At 43.2% G+C, this 17,497-nt stretch overlaps 1 protein-coding gene across 1 annotated transcript in view; it reads left to right on the top strand.

Annotated features, from left to right (window-relative positions):
• The window catches only part of LOC109403065 (tyrosine-protein kinase Dnt), a 305,015-nt gene that overhangs the window by 120,901 nt on the left and 166,617 nt on the right, over nt 1–17,497 (top strand). Inside the window, exon 4 of the mRNA XM_062852383.1 lies at nt 8,433–8,670. Coding sequence (XP_062708367.1) covers nt 8,433–8,670 — 238 coding nt within the window. The remainder of the gene's footprint in view (nt 1–8,432; nt 8,671–17,497) is intronic.

Raw genomic sequence — 17,497 nt, 5'->3', positions numbered from 1 at the left:
CGATTCCTGTTCCACCACCGGTTCTATCTCGATACCAGCCACAGTTCCAACATACGAAGGTGTGTTTCCTTTTTTCTTGCCCTCTACATTCCGCGATTTCTTCTGGGGACACGAATCTTTCCGATGTCCTAGCACGTGGCATAAGACACAAGTGTCTCTAAGGCCATCGTAGAACACATTTCCTTTCCAACCGAGAATATCAATTGACGGCGGGATATTCTTCTTAATCAGGGTTGTTAATAGTCATCGGAGTTGAAGAATAATCACTGACGACAACGGGCAATAAAAAGTTTGCGTCACTGAGTCAGCAGCTCTTGAATATTTTTTCTTCAAACACCGTCAGTCAATTTGCTGGTCGCGACGAAAAAGTTTTGCCGTTTCTCTTTATTGGCATTTTCGTTGAGTGCACACCAAAAATCGTTTTAGAGTTTCAGCAAAATGGTTTGCTGGAAGGTAATCAACAAATGGACAGTATGCTGAAAAATTCAGTAGCTTGTATTTTTTTTACTGAAAATCAGCTAATCCGTCTGGTTTGCTGATTATTCAGCAAACTGATCCGCCGTCGTGTCGACTGTCAAAAAAAAAAAAACAAAATGAAATCAATAAAGTTGGTCTGACTCGGTCCATTGCCTTGCTTTTCAGTGCCTTCAGTGCTTCATTTTTGTCGAATTATCTGGTGAAAATTTAAAGTGTGAAGTGTAAAGTGCACGGGACAATAATTATCATTGTTTCATTTGTTTATAATTCATATAATTGGTAACCTTTCCATAGTAAACAGTTTGTCATACAAACCGTTGTGAGACCAAATATTGAACATTTGTTTTCATCAGGTAATAGAACCAAAAAATTCGCAGTGCTTGAGAAATCTTATTTGTTAATTCTGTTCTTTTCAGAAGAATGATTGGATATCAGCGCGCCTTCCCATTAGATCCGTTTCGCAGTTGTAGCACATCTACTCCGTGCAAAATTAGAATGTTTCCCAGTACAGAATGTTGCTGCATCGTACGCATCGTAACGCCCTTTTTTGTGCTAAAATTTCATCGTGTAAAGCTGCTTCATCATATTTGAAATTAATATAAATTTATATAAATAAAACAAATGGATAAAACTCGATATTTGTGCTTGCTTTTTTTAATATTGAATCAATTTACTGAAATCTATCAGCAAAGTGCAGCTGAATCCCACGCCGGTCGAAATCGCTGAATTTCTAGCAATCCTCAGAAAAATGCCGAAAATTTCAGCAAACACCTGTCATCCACGATGACATTTCTGTTTGCTGAAATTTTCGGCAATTTTTTTTGCTGAACGGATTGCTGAAGTTTCAGGTCGGCAAAATTCAGCAAAATTTTGCTGAATTTCAGCGAAAAAACATTTGGTGTGTGGCTTGCACCGAACAGGGCTGGCGAACAAATAGTCAGCCTCACGGGAATGGCTGATCAGAAAAAAATGCAGAAATGATGCACGCTTTCATTCGGAATCGAACCAAAATCCTTCTGATTGACAGCGCTAGAAGCATACCATCAGAGCTAATTCAATAGCTCCGAAAGACCGAGGCTAAATCGTAAATAAAAGCTTGACTGATTCGCCTTTCGTCTGCAATTGGAAGCCATGTGACGAAAACATGTTCAGTTTTCGTCGTTGCAAAAGGAGACAAGAGAGAATGACGAAAACTATAGCTCCCTGTTTTATTTTCGGTTCATCCTCGTCGTAGTTTCTTTGTCGGTCGGTAATGAAGTGTAAGTGACGGAGTTCTATTTGCTGACGAACTTTTTTAATTTTTCATCGTTGGTCAGTGGCGAAACAGATGGTTACCAACCCTGTTCTTAATATCCATGTGGATACCTCGCACACCAGTGGAAAGATGGCCAAGACCTAATTCTGCAGGAAACTTTTCCCTGACTGGCAGCATGCCCACATTGCATGGTTTTGTAGGTTAAAATCCCTTAAAACAGCAGCCGTCTTGAATTTTTGTCCGCCATCTTGGATTTTCAAATCACCTTGTTCGACCTCCAGACATCTTCCTCATATCAAAAATACCCATATTGCATGGTTTTACGGATTAAAATCCTTTAAAACAGCAGACATCTTGAATTTTGGTCCGCCATCCTGGATTTTCAGATCACCATTTTCGAGCTCCATACATCTTCCCCATATCAAAAATACCCATATTGCATGGTTTTGTAGGTTAAAATCCCTTAAAACAGCAGCCATCTTGAATTTTGGTCCGCCATCTTGGATTTTCAGATCACCATTTTCGAGCTCCAGACATATTCCCCATATCAAAAATACCCATATTACATGGTTTTGTAGGTTAAAATCCCTTAAAACAGCAGCCATCTTGAATTTTGGTCCGCCATCTTGGATTTTCAGATCACCATTTTCGAGCTCCAGACATCTTCCCCATATCAAAAATACCCATATTGCATGGTTTTACGGGTTAAAATCCCTTAAAACAGCAGCCATCTTGAATTTTGGTCCGCCATCTTGAATTTTCAGATCACCATTTTCGAGCTCCAGACATCTTCCCCATATCAAAAATACCCATATTGCATGGTTTTACGGGTTAAAATCCCTTAAAACAGCAGCCATCTTGAATTTTTGTCCGCCATCTTGGATTTTCAGATCACCATTTTCGAGCTCCAGACATCTTCTCCATATGAAAAATACCCATATTGCATGGTTTTACGGGTTAAAATCCCTTAAAACAGCAGCCATCTTGAATTTTGGTCCGCCATCTTGGATTTTCAGATCACCATTTTCGAGCTCCAGACATCTTCCCCATATCAAAAATACCCATATTGCATGGTTTTACGGGTTAAAATCCCTTAAAACAGCAGCCATCTTGAATTTTGGTCCGCCATCTTGGATTTTCAGATCACCATTTTCGAGCTCCAGACATCTTCCCTATAACAAAAATACCCATATTGCATGGTTTTGTAGGTTAAAACATCTTAAAACAGCAGCCATCTTGAATTTTGGTCCGCCATCTTGGATTTTCAGATCACCATTTTCGAGCTCCAGACATCTTCCCCATATCAAAAATACCCATATTGCATGGTTTTACGGGTTAAAATCCCTTAAAACAGCAGCCATCTTGAATTTTGGTCCGCCATCTTGGATTTTCAGATCACCATTTTCGAGCTCCAGACATCTTCCCCATATCAAAAATACCCATATTGCATGGTTTTACGGGTTAAAATCCCTTAAAACAGCAGCCATCTTGAATTTTGGTCCGCCATCTTGGATTTTCAGATCACCATTTTCGAGCTCCAGACATCTTCTCCATATGAAAAATACCCATATTGCATGGTTTTGTAGGTTAAAATCCCTTAAAACAGCAGCCATCTTGAATTTTGGTCCGCCATCTTGGATTTTCAGATCACCATTTTCGAGCTCCAGACATCTTCCCCATATCAAAAATACCCATATTGCATGGTTTTACGGGTTAAAATCCCTTAAAACAGCAGCCATCTTGAATTTTGGTCCGCCATCTTGGATTTTCAGATCACCATTTTCGAGCTCCAGACATATTCCCCATATCAAAAATACCCATATTGCATGGTTTTGTAGGTTAAAATCCCTTAAAACAGCAGCCATCTTGAATTTTGGTCCGCCATCTTGGATTTTCAGATCACCATTTTCGAGCTCCAGACATCTTCCCCATATCAAAAATACCCATATTGCATGGTTTTATGGGTTAAAATCCCTTAAAACAGCAGTCATCTTGAATTTTGGTCCGCCATCTTGGATTTTCAGATCACCATTTTCGAGCTCCAGACATCTTCCCCATAACAAAAATACCCATATTGCATGGTTTTGTAGGTTAAAACATCTTAAAACAGCAGCCATCTTGAATTGGTCCGCCATATTGGATTTTCAGATCACCATTTTAGAGCTTTTGACAACTTCCCCATACCAGCCGCCATATTGGTTAAAAAAAATATAAAAAACTTTGTACAGATTCCAGTTGGAGACTAAGATAACATATGCATAATTTTGGTACCACTGGCTGATCCTGGCACATCCTAAAATTTGATCCCGAAACCACAACCGCGACACAACCGTGATTGGTGCACCAGAAGTCTCGGTTTGGTTTTGGTTTTCGTGTACCGGTTTACGAAAATCGAAACTGAACCGTGTGCTGTGTAAACGAAACGCGGTTGAGGTTCAGATGTACGAAAAATACACAACCAATACCGAAACCAAACACGGTGTGCAAAAGTTCAGAACACGTGTTGAGATTTAGTGAACCGCACCGGTACTGCACCGGTATTTTCCCATGTCTGGTTTCAATATCCAGCGCTTGTCAGCCGAAGGGGTTGCTGCACAGTACAATCAGAAGCTAGATGAGAGAATAGGAGAGACCAACGGATCTGGAGATGTCAACAGCTTATGGAAAGCTATCCACGAAGCAGTGCCAACAACAGCGCAAGAGGTCATAGGTACTGCTCAGCGACGCCAACGTAATGGTTGGTTTGACGAGGACTGCCAACGAGTGACGAACGAAAAGAATGCCGCCAGAAGTCGAATGCTAGTGGCCGGTACCCGGCAGAACAGGGAGCGGTGCAGGGAGGCAAGAGCAGAAGAGAAACGAATCCACCGCAGAAAAAACGGCAACACGAAGAGAGTGTTATTGCTGAAGCGCAGAAAAGTTGGACAGGAGCGATGCAACTGTCAATGGCGCGCGGCACAAGACTACGCCAGTGCCCGCCATGTGCAATGACCGGGAAGCAGTGCTGAAAAACCGTGAGTAAAATCGGTTCAGAAGACACAAAAAATGCCTTCGCATCGCTATCCACTGCGGAGCGAACTGTTCGTGCTGCTGTGGTTCGCGAACGTCCGTCCGTCAGTAACACGAGCAAGAGGTTCGCATCATTCTGTATTGCGATGCTTTTGTGTTTCAGTGATTCACGGCAAATATTTCTCTAATGAAATCAAATTTTGGTAAACTTTTTCGTTGATTTGATTCATTGGAATGGTAGTTGTCCAGTATAATCATACAATACTAAATCAATTATCTTAAGGGGCAAAGAAAGGCTACGGACCAAGTGTGATCGAATTGCGATCCTTCTGGCGAACCAATTGCGATACGGTTCCTTTGACATTTGTTTTGTGTTGGTTCTTCGCTTCGGCAAACCGTGAACCGCTCTCGCTTTTTGGGTTCGCGAGCACGAGTAGTTTATGTTCGATGCGAACCAAAAATCACGTTAAGCGCATGATGCTTTCCACCACTGCCGGGAAGGAAATTTGTTGACAGACAAAACAATGGTGGCAGCCAGGTGGAAGGAGCACTTCGAAGATTTATTGAATGGTAGCAGCGAAGGAGCACCCAGGAATAGGATTAACATAATGGATGACGGTCAAGCAGTGGAACCACCAACACAGGATGAGGTTAAAATGGCCCTTAAGGTGAAACATCAAGAAATCCCATTGCAATTCTGCATACAAACTTTAGAGGCACAAATCTGACGAACGAAGCATCGAACCAAGCCGCACTTGATTATCCTGGCTTTGCTCACTTGCAAAAAGAGGCAGCTTTTCCAAATCGAGCGCATTTGTTTACGATTTTTTAAGATTTGTGCTCTTGAAAACGTGAGTAGGGGTCCAAGTCGGCCATTGTGGCAGCCATATTGGTATTCTTTGAAGTTTCTCCTTAAGGAGCTGAAAAACAGCAAGGCTGCTGGGAAGGACGAGATCCCGCTCGAACTTCTTAAGCACGGAAGCGAGCAGCTACATCAATCAATCCATCAGATTATTATAAAGATTTGGGACGATGAAGAATTGCCCACCAGCTGGTTGGATGACCTCATATGCCCAATCTACAAAAAAAGGTACAGATTACCCTTTTAAATTCGGCGTATAAGAAACTGTCGCGTGTCCTGTTCAACATTCTGCGACCTCTTGTGGAGTCCTTTGTCGGCGAATACCAGGCTGATTTTTGTGAGGGCCAATCAACGACGGATCAAATGTTTATCCTGCGGATGATCCTAGATAAATTTCGGGAATATAACTTTCAGACTCACCATCTGTTCATTGATTTCAAAGCAGCGTACGATTCAGTGAAAAGAAATGAGCTTTGGCGGATAATGACAGAACATGGTTTTCCGGCGAAACTTATTAGGCTGATATGCGCAACGCTGGATGGATCAAAATCAAGTATTCGGATCGTGGACGAAGTGTCTACCTCGTTTGTGACCTTGGATGGATTGAAGCAGGGGAATGTTCTTTCAAATTTATTGTTCAACATTGCACTCGAAGGAGCGATTAGGAGGTTAGGCGTGCAGAGGATTGGTTCTATCATCACACGGTCGCACATGCTCCTCGGTTTTGGAGACGATATTGATCTCATCGGCATCGATCGTAGGACAGTGGAGGAAGCTTATGCTCCTCTGAAGAGAGAGACAGCGAGGATAGGCTTAACGATTAACTCTACCAAGATGAAGTACATGATAGCGGGTAGAGACAGAAGCAGGCCTAGTGGTGTTAGTGCAGAGATAGTGATTGATGGGGATGTGTTTGAAGTTGTTGAAGAATTTGTTTATCTTGGAACACTTGTGACATGTGACAATGACGTTTCCCGTGAATTGAAAAGGCGTATTGCAGCTGCGAATAGGTTTTTTTACGGATTGCGTAGACAGCTTAGGTCCCGTAACTTGCAAACGCAATTAAAATTCGCCCTGTATAAGACGCTGATTCTTTCGATTGCCCTCTACGGTCACGAAGCGTGGACGTTAAAGGAGGTAAACCGAAAAGCTTTTGGAGTTTTTGAGCGCAAAGTGCAGACAATTCTCGGTGGGAAGCAAGAAAATGGAGTGTGGCGCAGACGCTAAATCACGAGTTGTACCTAGTTTACGAAGATGCGAATATTGTGAAAGGTGTGAAGAATTAGCGTTAAGTTAAAATTCACAAAAAAAAAAGAATATTGTGAAACGTATAAAATACGGCAGACTTCAGTGGGCTGAACACGTAGTGCGAATGTCGGAAGAAAGAATAGCGAAAACAATATTCAGCAGAGAATACGGTAGAGGTAGGCGACTTCGTGGGCGGCCGCGAACTCGCTGGCTGCACGCGGTTGAAGAAGGTCTACACGTTCGGGGAAACTGGAGGAACATCGCCCAAGACCGACGAAGATGGTGCTCTACTATACGCTCGGCGCTGGAGTAAAGTTACTTTGTAGCCAACAAGGTATCAAGGTAGGTAAAGGCTCGAAACGTCGGATCACTCGGATCAGAGTAAAAAATAACGTTTTAGCTGGTCTTCCGACAGCAAATGCCGAAAATCATTCCAATATAGGGTGACAACGGGTATTATCGGCAGGTTTGTTCTCTTCGTCATTGATGGTTTTTGTCAGCCAAATTGCCTGAAACTTGGCTATATAATTCAACTTAGTTAGGAAGGATTTGAAACCAATTCTGAGTTCAATAGGTTTCAAAAAACCCCTTAGACGAAGAGAACAAAACGGCCGAGAATAGGTCATTTCCCCTAGTTGAACCCCACTCAAAAAAAACTGCTTCAATTTCTGCTCATTTTCCCGAAAGATGGTGGTTCATCTTTTAAGTTACGAACCGCTCTCCAATTCCAAATCGTGTAAACCTTTTTCCATAATCTCATGAATATTGGAACGCCCCATTAAAGCCATCTTTCGCAAGCCATACATTTCCCATTAGAAGGACCGCTATCTGGTTCGGAAATTGGCCCCGGGGAGAAAGTCATCACTAATTGAATTAAATCGTGTCGGAAAAGGAACGAGCCGCAAACATGAATCGACAGGCTGCTTCGCTTTAATAGTTTCCGCTGGCTCTCTTTCTGTCGTCAACGGATTTCCAAATGGAAGGAGTAAACTATTCCCAAGGATACACCTCTGTAGGTATGGGGAGATAATGTTTTCCACTTGAATTCCGACCGTGCCGATTGCTTGTTGGCTTGTGCTGATGGGGGTTAAGTTGTTAATTAATTTTGCAGAGATTTTAAATTCCTTTCTGTTTGGAGGAAGAAAAGGTGAGTTGAGTGCTGGGTATGTGCTTTGATTTGATAAATCTTGGTACAAGCTGGATGGATTGGAAGGGTGCAAGATACCCTTTGCTGTGATAATAATTTGATTTCAATGTTATTTCGATTTCCATATTTGATGGGGAAAACTACGTTAAGCAGGACAACAGACGATGAAGTTGTTTGATCTTGTTTGGACGTTTTAATTTTTACCATCAACGGAAGGAAAACTCAATTGTTCTCGAGAGAAAAGTGCTTCCATTAGAACTCTCGACTTGGTAGCTATAGAAACGATGTCATTCTTACGATTCTATCTACACACACTGATAGTCCTGATGAGGGTTCAATTAATACTGTTTGCAGAGTTTGAACTGTTAAGACAAGACCGGAATCACACAATCACTTCATGTTGCGATTTTTGCTGTTCTTCTGTTCCTTTACAGTTGGCCTACACGATATCGGTGCACTTGGACGACAACGAAGGGGCCCTGCAGCATCCGGAGCTGAACATCCCCAGCAGTGGTGCCATCCCGAGGTCGGTCGAGACGTTCAAGATCCATTTGGTGTGCAACGGCAACGTGACGGCCGAGGTGCCAGTCGGGATCCACCTACACGTCGAGGGACCACCGAAGCAGAACGACACCAAATTGATTATCAAACGAAATAAAATTTGCATTAAAGGTGAGTGCTCTTTTCTGCACGTTTTCAGGCGTATCGGTCTGGTTTTCCACCTGGGAGCAATCGGGGGTCGATACAGAGTGTTGTCGGTCTGCATGTCCCTTTCGATGAATGCAAATTGCTGTCGCTTTTCCTGGAGGTCATTCGGGTGGTTGGATGAAAGAGGTGACGTTAGAGGTCTTTTCACACTCCACTGAGGGTAGATGACTGCACCGGTGAAACTAGTTCAGGGAATTAAGTTAGATATGTTTTTTTTTTTAAGAAATGAGAGGAAAAAAACAATGTTGCAGTCAATCAGCCACAAATTTGAAGATATATTATTAAAATTTACTTAATCGTCAATATAATTGAACTAGATTTGTATCTTGGACGGTTCTCAGCTCTAATAAACATAGCATAACCCGATGTCCGGATCGATATTCCCGCCAACAGATGTCACACACGCCCACAACGATTTCCGTTTTTCAACCTAGCACTTTCCACTTCATTATCCCTATTCCTTTTCGACGTGGCAAGCTGGTGCTCTCTGGCGGCACGGTTAGGGTTGTTCTCAAGCTCTAAACGGCTCATCAATAATGTATTCCTACACGCTCCGGAACCAGAATCAGTTTGCGGAATGCCACATTGTCAGTTCTTTCGTTACTCATCCCACTGCTACGTTTGGTGGAAAATACCCTATTGAAATAGAGGGGATTTCCATTGCTGAGTTAGTGAGTACAATTCTCTAAAGTGGCATTAGCGGTAAGCTTGAATTCGAATAATAATCCAATGTTGTAGAACTCTAACAAACATCAGAGGCCTTCAACTATCACTAGAAAATATCAAACACAATCAGGGCTGAGAGCAGGTTATGTTCTAATTGGGTTGAAGTCCCGTGAAACCCCATCAGAGAAACCTCTAATCGAACACACATTGAAATACAATTTCCATTCCTGATAGCTTATCGCACTTCAAAACCCCCCGTGCACACCGTGGAATAGCAGCCAACACCGCAGACTTTCGCTTGTCATCGTTTGAAATGGAAATGGAATTGAAATGCGTATTTTTCTGGTACATCTCTCTTTTCTCTATTCGAATTCCGCTTTTTATTCTATTATGTTCGGGCCCCGTGTGGCCACCGTGCTCTGGGATCAGCCGGGGCGTTTACCGTTTATTCACATAGCGCAAAAATATCAATATTAGATCAGCATTGCGTGTGAATTAGGTTTTTCCTTGTGGTGCTGAACAGACCATAGGTGGTGTAGGTTTTTTTTTTATAAATTCATGTCTTTATTTGAATTAAGCGTATAAAATGTCGGTAATTATATTTCACCTATTTGTGACAGGGCTACAAAACGGTGAGTCGATAAGGAGAGCGTCCAACAAAGCTCTGGTCCTTACAAGTTCCTACCTCATGCTTCCACGGTTCAAGCGACCGCCAGCTAAGACTTGTGTTCTTAGCTGGTAGTTCGGCCTGAGCTCTGTTGTCCTTTCGACTTCAGCTAGATTGAGGAGGTACGACCCGAGCGTCTGACCAAGGAGGTGCAGCTCAAACAGTGTTTGTTCTGGCATCCAACGCCTGAGTATGAAATTCTCCACTTCCGGAAGCTATACCTAAGGTGGCAGCCCGACCACGGTGAATAGGTGCTATACTCTGGCCTACGAGGTGAACACGTTCTCCGCCACCGTAGAATTGGTTTCCTGCTCAGTGGTCACGCCCACGCTGCGCTCATGAATGGTAACCTATCAATGAGAGGATAATTGAAGCCAGATTCAGATCACGGGTTTGAAAATTTATCATGATCCAATGTTACGCGCCAACCGATGTTGCCGAATTGCAAGACAAAGAGAACGTTTACAGTCAACCGAATGCTGTCGTGGATAGCATTCCAAAAGGTGATATCAAGATCAAGGATGGAAATCTAGTGATCATGATAGGATCCCAAATGTGTCGCGGTTGGGAGGCATCGCGCGATCATAGCAACAACGATAGAATTTTGTCGTCAAGCATTCATAACCATGCTCCGCGAATTAATGAATCGCTCGGCATGTGCGGCCGCGATGCGATCGTTATCATGCAGTCGAAATGATAAATGTCGATTTTCGATCACTTTTTATGCTTTCTTATTGCTGAAGCTTGACGATCTGCATATGAATGTAATATTCCAGATCATGAATTTTGGTTTCGGAATGCAAAACTAGCCATAATAGTGATGAATAAAGTTTATCGCGACTTGTAACATGAACCGATAACGGTAGATCCCGCGATTAAGCGTGCATCAGATGTTTGATTGCTCTGTGATACGAGCACAGCGCCAGCGCGAGGGTGTCGCATCATGCTACCGCAAGGGGCCGTCCATATATCACGTGGACAGAAAAATTGCGGTTTTCGACCCCCTCCCCCCTCCTCGTGGACAAGCGTGGACTTTGCTTTGACCCCTACCCCCCTCCCCAATTGTCCACGTGGACTTCAGAAAAAAAATCCAATATTTTTTAAAAAAAATTTTTAAGTTTTTTTTATTGGATTTTTTTTTGGAAACAATTTTGTAAATTTAATTCATAATGCAATAAATACACTAATTCTAAAGCTTTTGCAATACAAATTATCAACATTGTTTTTTTTTTTGTTCTGAACGTTCTTCAATTTAAGCTTCTTGTAGAGATGATGTTAATGTGGAGCATTCTAAAAACTTCTGAAATATTTTTTGGTTTTCTTTGCATACACAAAATTTGAAGTTCAGAAATTGTATTATAGTGCAAGGATTAAGTCTTCAATGTTTTATAAACACATGTTTCATGTTTGAGCAAATTAAAAGACAACATTGAGGTAAATTTGCAGTTAGAAAAATTCGAACATTTATACAGATATTTTAAAACTTCGAAATAGTTTTGAAAATTGATGTGAAACTTCAAGTAATTCAAAGAGAAATTGAACCAGAATATTTAAAGATACTACAACACTGTTATCACAGACAAACAGACGTATTCGGAACAAAGTGCGATTGAAATCTTCGTCACAAAGGTATAATTGCCCAATGCTATTTACGCTATATTTTGCAAACCCACTGAGTAGATGGCGGTAGTGAGCAAACGTCCAACAGACGCAAAAACGATGCGAGCGCCATGAGCGAGAGATTTGCGAACTACAGAATATTTGAATAGTCCGTCAAAATGGGAAACGATGGGAAGTGGGTAGAGTGAGACGTCTGTTTGTCTGCGCTGTTATGGTCTACGCTCAATTTCGAAATTTCAGAATAATCTTTGATAATGAAATCAAAAAAATCTAGAAAAGAACTGTATCAATTATACTACATGATTTGTTTCCTTGATGATAATTGTTTCATTTTTAAATCATGATTGTCCACGTGGACTTTTGCCTAACCCCCACCCCCCTCTCCGTGGACAAGCGTGGACTTTTCTCGAACCCCCTCCCCCCTCCAAGTTGTCCACGTGGTATATGGACGGCCCCCAAGAGCAACGGCTATCTTTGATTGTTCGTATGGTGCATCATTTTTCGTTAGAAGTGATTTTCTTCCATCCTTGATCAAGATCGTCATGGGCGACTTCAACGCGAAGGTTGGTTCCGACAACTCGGACTATGAGCACGTCATGGGACGCCATGGTTTCGGAGAAATGAGCGAGAATGGTGAGCTGTTTGCAGAGTTTTGTGGCAACAATGACATGGTGATTGGGAGGTCGCTCTTTCCGCATCGACCAGTGCACAAAGTGACACGGGTTTGCCGTGATAGAGTCACGGAAAATCAAATCGACCGCATCTGCTTCAGCCGGAAATGGAGATGGAGCCTTCTTGATGTGCGGAACAAACTTAGCTCTGACATTGGTTCCGATTACCATCTCCTATAATCGGCGAGATCCGGCTGCGCATTGGGAGGTTCCATCGACAGGTGGAGGAAATCGGGCGCTCGTTCAATATACGCCGACCGGAAAACGCTGCGGTGAAAAGATCCTTCATCGAGGAGCTGGAGAAGTGTGTTGCGGGTATTTCGAAAGCTTTAAGCGTAAAATCAATGGAGAGCCATCAAGAACGCCTTCATCGCCACCGACGAGAATAATTTGGTTGAGCCACGCACGGAGAAAGCAGAAGATTACAGATGATACCTGGAGATTGAGGAGCGAAGGAACGCCAAAGCCATGGTAGAGCGAGCGAAAACACGAGGAGCCAAAGCCGTAGACCGTAAGCGTTATTAATCTCTCGAGATGGAAGTGTAGCACTCATGTAGGTGGAACAAAATAGCGTTGACGGACTCCCTAGCCGACGAAGGCGAGAATGCCGCAAACACCGGCAACATTCGTCTCCTCTACGATGTCTCACGTCGCCTTAGTGGAACTAAGATGAATGCTAGGATGCCCGTGAAAGACACATCTGGCCAGCTATTGATCGACCCGGCTGGCCAGCTGAAACGCTGGTTCGAGCACTTTGGAAATTTTATCGGCCACACCACCAACACCTCATCCGCCAAGGGTTCGTCGCATTACCTGTTTTAACACCGAAGCTCCATTATTGCAGGAGATAGAAACAGCCATTCTTCTTCTTCTTTATGGCTATACGTCCCCACTGGGACTTGGCCTGCTTCACTTCAACTTAGTGTTCCTTAAGCACTTCCACAGTTATTAATTGAAGGGCTTCCTTTGCCTGCCATTGCATGAATTTGCATATTGTGAGGCAAGTACAATGATACACTATGCCCAGGGAGTCGAAAAAAATTCATCGACTGGAACGGGAATTGAACCCGCCGTCTCCGGATTGGCGATCCATAGCCTTACCCACTAAGCTAACTGGAGACCCCTGAAACAGCCATCCGTAGCATGAAATCGAACAGGCCCCAGGGGTCGATCGCATATCAGCCGAGATGCTCAAAGCTGACCCCGTAGTATCTGCACAACTACTGCATCAATTATTTTACAACATATGGGAAACTACGTCATTTCCGGTCGACTGGATGCAAGGCGTCATAGCGAAGGTGCCCAAAAAGAGTGACCTGATTGTATGCAATAATTGGCGGGATATCATGCTGCAGTGTATCGTTCTCAAAGTCCCCTGCAAAGTGCTTCTTAACCAGATTCAGGAGAAGATTGACGCATCTCTCCGGCGGCAGTAAGCAGGATTACGTACCGGACGATCCTGTTTGGACCACACTGTCACCAGGGATGCCATATGACTTTCTGAAAAATCTGTATCACTTTTTTCAAAAATTTATATCCCATACAAAATTTGGGTGAAAAATCTGTATCTCATACAAAAATAAATTAGCTCCTCTAGACCAAAAATCTTACTTATCTTACCGATCAGGCTAAGGCCGCGGTGGCCTCTGCTGTGCATAGTAGCCGTCCGCACTCTGCGTCGGGTCCGCAGATCGTCCTCTACTTGGTCGACCCACCTAGCTCGCTGCGCTCCACGTCTTCTTGTACCGGTCGGATGACTCTCGAAAACCATTGTAGTCGGGTTGCTATCCAAAATCCTGATGACGTGACCCGCCCACCGTAGCCTCCCGATTTTCGCGATGTGGACGATGGTTGGTTCTCTCAGCAGCTGATGCAGCTCGTGGCACATTCGCCTTCTCCAAGTCCAGTCTTCCATCTGCACTCCACCGTAGATGGTACGCAACACCTTCCATCCGAAAACTCCAAGGGCGCGTTGGTCCTCTGCACGTAGGGTCCATGTTTTGTGCCCATAGAGGACGACCGGTCTACTCAGCGTTTTGTAGATAGTTAACTTCGTGTTACGGCGAACTTTATTCAATCGTAGAGTTCTGACGATTTCCTGCCACAATGCGCCTCTGAATTTCTCTGCTGGTGTCGTTGTCGGCGGTTACCAGTGAGCCCAAGTACACGAATTCTTCAACCGCCTCGATTTTATCACCGTCGATATAAATTCGAGGTGGCGGGCGCGCTGATTCCTCCCTGGAGCCCTTTGCCATCATGTACTTTGTCTTTGACACATTAATGACTAATCCGATTCGTCTGGCTTCACTCTTCACGTTTCCGCCATCGTCTCAAATTTACTAGCAATAATATCAATATTATCGGCGAAACCAAGCAGCTAAACGGACTTCGTGAAAATCGTCCCACTCGTGTTTATTCCCGCTCTCCTTATTACACCCTCTAAAGCAATGTTGAACAGCAAGCACGAAAGACCATCACCTTGCGTAACCCTCTGCGAGATTCGAAGAGACTCGAGAGTGTCCCTGATACTCGAACTACGCACATCACTCGATCCATCGTCGCCTTGATCAATCGTATCAGTTTATCCGGGAATCCGTATTCGTGCATAATCTGCCATAGCTGTTCTCGATCGATTGTATCATACGCTGATTTTAAATCGATGAACAAGTGATGTGTGGGCACGTTGTATTCGCGGCATTTCTGCAACACCTGGCGGATGGCGAACATCTGGTCCGTTGTAGCACGTTAACCCATGAATCCAGCCTGATATTGCCCCACGAACTCTCTTGCAATCGGTGATAGAAGGCGGCATAAAATTTGAGAGAGTATGGAATCGCGCCACTTGGGCGGTGGCTTCTATTTTCGTCTGTTTTCCGCTATAACTCAGTCAAATTTGAACCAATTGACACAATTTTTGGAATGCGGTGAGATATGTATAGTATCTACCCGTGTACAACATTTCAAGTCAATTGGTTCAAAATTGACTGAGTTATAGTGGCAAACAGACGAATATAGAAGCCACCACCCAAGTGGCGCGATACCCTATCTTGTAGGCAGCGCTCAGTAGTGTGATCGCGCGGTAGTTCCCGCGATCCAACTTGTCGCCCTTTTTATAGATGGGACACACGATACCTTCCATCCATTCCTCCGGTAATACTTCCTCCTCCCAAATCTTGGTAATGACCCAGAGTAGTGCTCTCACCAGTGCTTCTCCACCGTATTTTAGAAGCTCGCTTGGTAGTTGATCTGCTCCAGCGGCTTTGTTGTTTTTCAACCGGCCAACCTCCTCCTCAATCTCTTGGAGGTCAGGGGCCGGAAGTCTTTCGTCCTGTGCACATACTCCAAGATCTGTTACCACGCCACTTTCGGTACTTGCAAGTTGCAACTTTCAACGTCGCCATTGAGGTGCTCATCGTAATGCTGCCACCACCTCTCGACCACATCACGCTCGCTCGTGAGAATATTCCCGTGATTATCTCGGCACATGTCGGCTTGTGGCACAAAGCCTTTGCGCGAGCGATTCAGCTTCTCGTAGAACTTTCGTGTGTCCTTAGCGCGGTACAGCTCTTCCATCGCTTCGCGATCTCGTTCTTCCTGCTGGCGCTTCTTCATCCGGAAGACTGAGTTCTGCCTGTTCCGCGCCTGTTTGTAACGTGCTTCATTCGCTCTCGTACGGTGTTGCAGCATTCTCGCCCATGCTGCATTCTTCCCCAAGTAGCACCTGCAACTAAAATGGAAATGATCATCGTTACAAACATGTTGCAACTGAGTTTTCATGAAACAAACAAAAATAAAACCTATTAAAATCCTGTTGTTGATGCCAAACTGAGGTGTAACAGTTTTATAACAACTAGCAAAATGAAAACAAACGTCATCATTAGTCGAAACTTGCGAAACCAATTTGTAACTGAAGTATAATCTGATTGTTTCAACGAATCTCACTTACAACCGTTTACAAACCAAATCAACCAAAATATTGATTCTGATTGTTATAAACATGTTGCACCTGGAACTTATTCAGAACATAATGAACAATTTTGACAGGAGAGATAGAAGTTCCAAAATGTGCGGCAAAATGTTTTTTTTTGATCATGAAAAATATAAAATGCACTATAAAAAACCAAAACGTTTCAAAAAAAAAAACGAAATCATGTACAAATAAAATGTAACCTTTTCTTCATAAATTTATCGACATTATCCCTGATACGACATATATGAATGAGTGATGTACGATAGGATGGGAGAGAAGAATGCGAATGGCTAAACTGGTGGTGGTGACGGTGGGAAAACGAATGAAAGAGAACAAGTGAGTCAAGTCAAATGGTGCATTTATTCCTCGCAGCTGGTGGTGTTCATTCGGCGGTGAGGTGATTATTCCAGTGGGAGAAAAACGGAGAAAGTAGTAAAGAGTTTCTATAGCGGAAGTTTGAAAGTAGTCGGTTGGCGAAAAGGAGGGAAAAGGTGATTAAAAACAGGCGAGGAGAGAGGGGACCTTTGACGAATACAGGTGAATTGACCAATCCAAATTACTGTGTGGTAGTTCAGATTTCCCGTGTTAATCTATCTGTAAGAACTTTGTAAACATCTTTGTTCTCACGTATCCAGCTTTTTACGCTACGATGAGGGGTGATTCATTTTTGACAGATGCTGCCGACAGCCCTTGCAGCATCACAGTAGCTGAAAATTTCAGTTCACTGCTCTCGAATTGTCAAAAGTTTTCACATAGCAACGTTACCGTTGTAACAGTTGTTATTGTAGTAAGAAATGCAACAGTTTTTCGGTTTTAGTGTTAGGTATTTGGAATCTTTAATGCATTTTTTTTTCTTTTCAGGAAGGAAATAACTCAATCTAACGGTTCAGTAATGTCAGAGGATCTTGGGACATTGGGGATTGATATTGAAAACCGATCAATTCTACCTCTTATCGCAGTGAAAACCCCGTTCAAGTCTTTTCGTCATTGAGTTCCATGATAGCACCCCTTAAGGACAATTTTAATCTTTTATTCCAAAAGTTGGGAAATATGCCAATAAATTTAATTTCATTAGTCAATAAGGTCTGGCGAATGTGCCATCTCAGACAGAGGTCATTTTTGGTCATCTCTGACTGGGGGCGGGGGCCCTTTTCCCTTTGTACACGTTTGTCCATACCATCATATTGCCGAAATTTG

The sequence above is a fragment of the Aedes albopictus genome, chromosome 2, assembly GCF_035046485.1.
Source record: "Aedes albopictus strain Foshan chromosome 2, AalbF5, whole genome shotgun sequence".
Classification (NCBI taxonomy): domain Eukaryota; kingdom Metazoa; phylum Arthropoda; class Insecta; order Diptera; family Culicidae; genus Aedes; species Aedes albopictus.
Note: the sequence above shows the minus strand (reverse complement) of the source record. Positions and strands in the feature narration are given on the sequence as shown.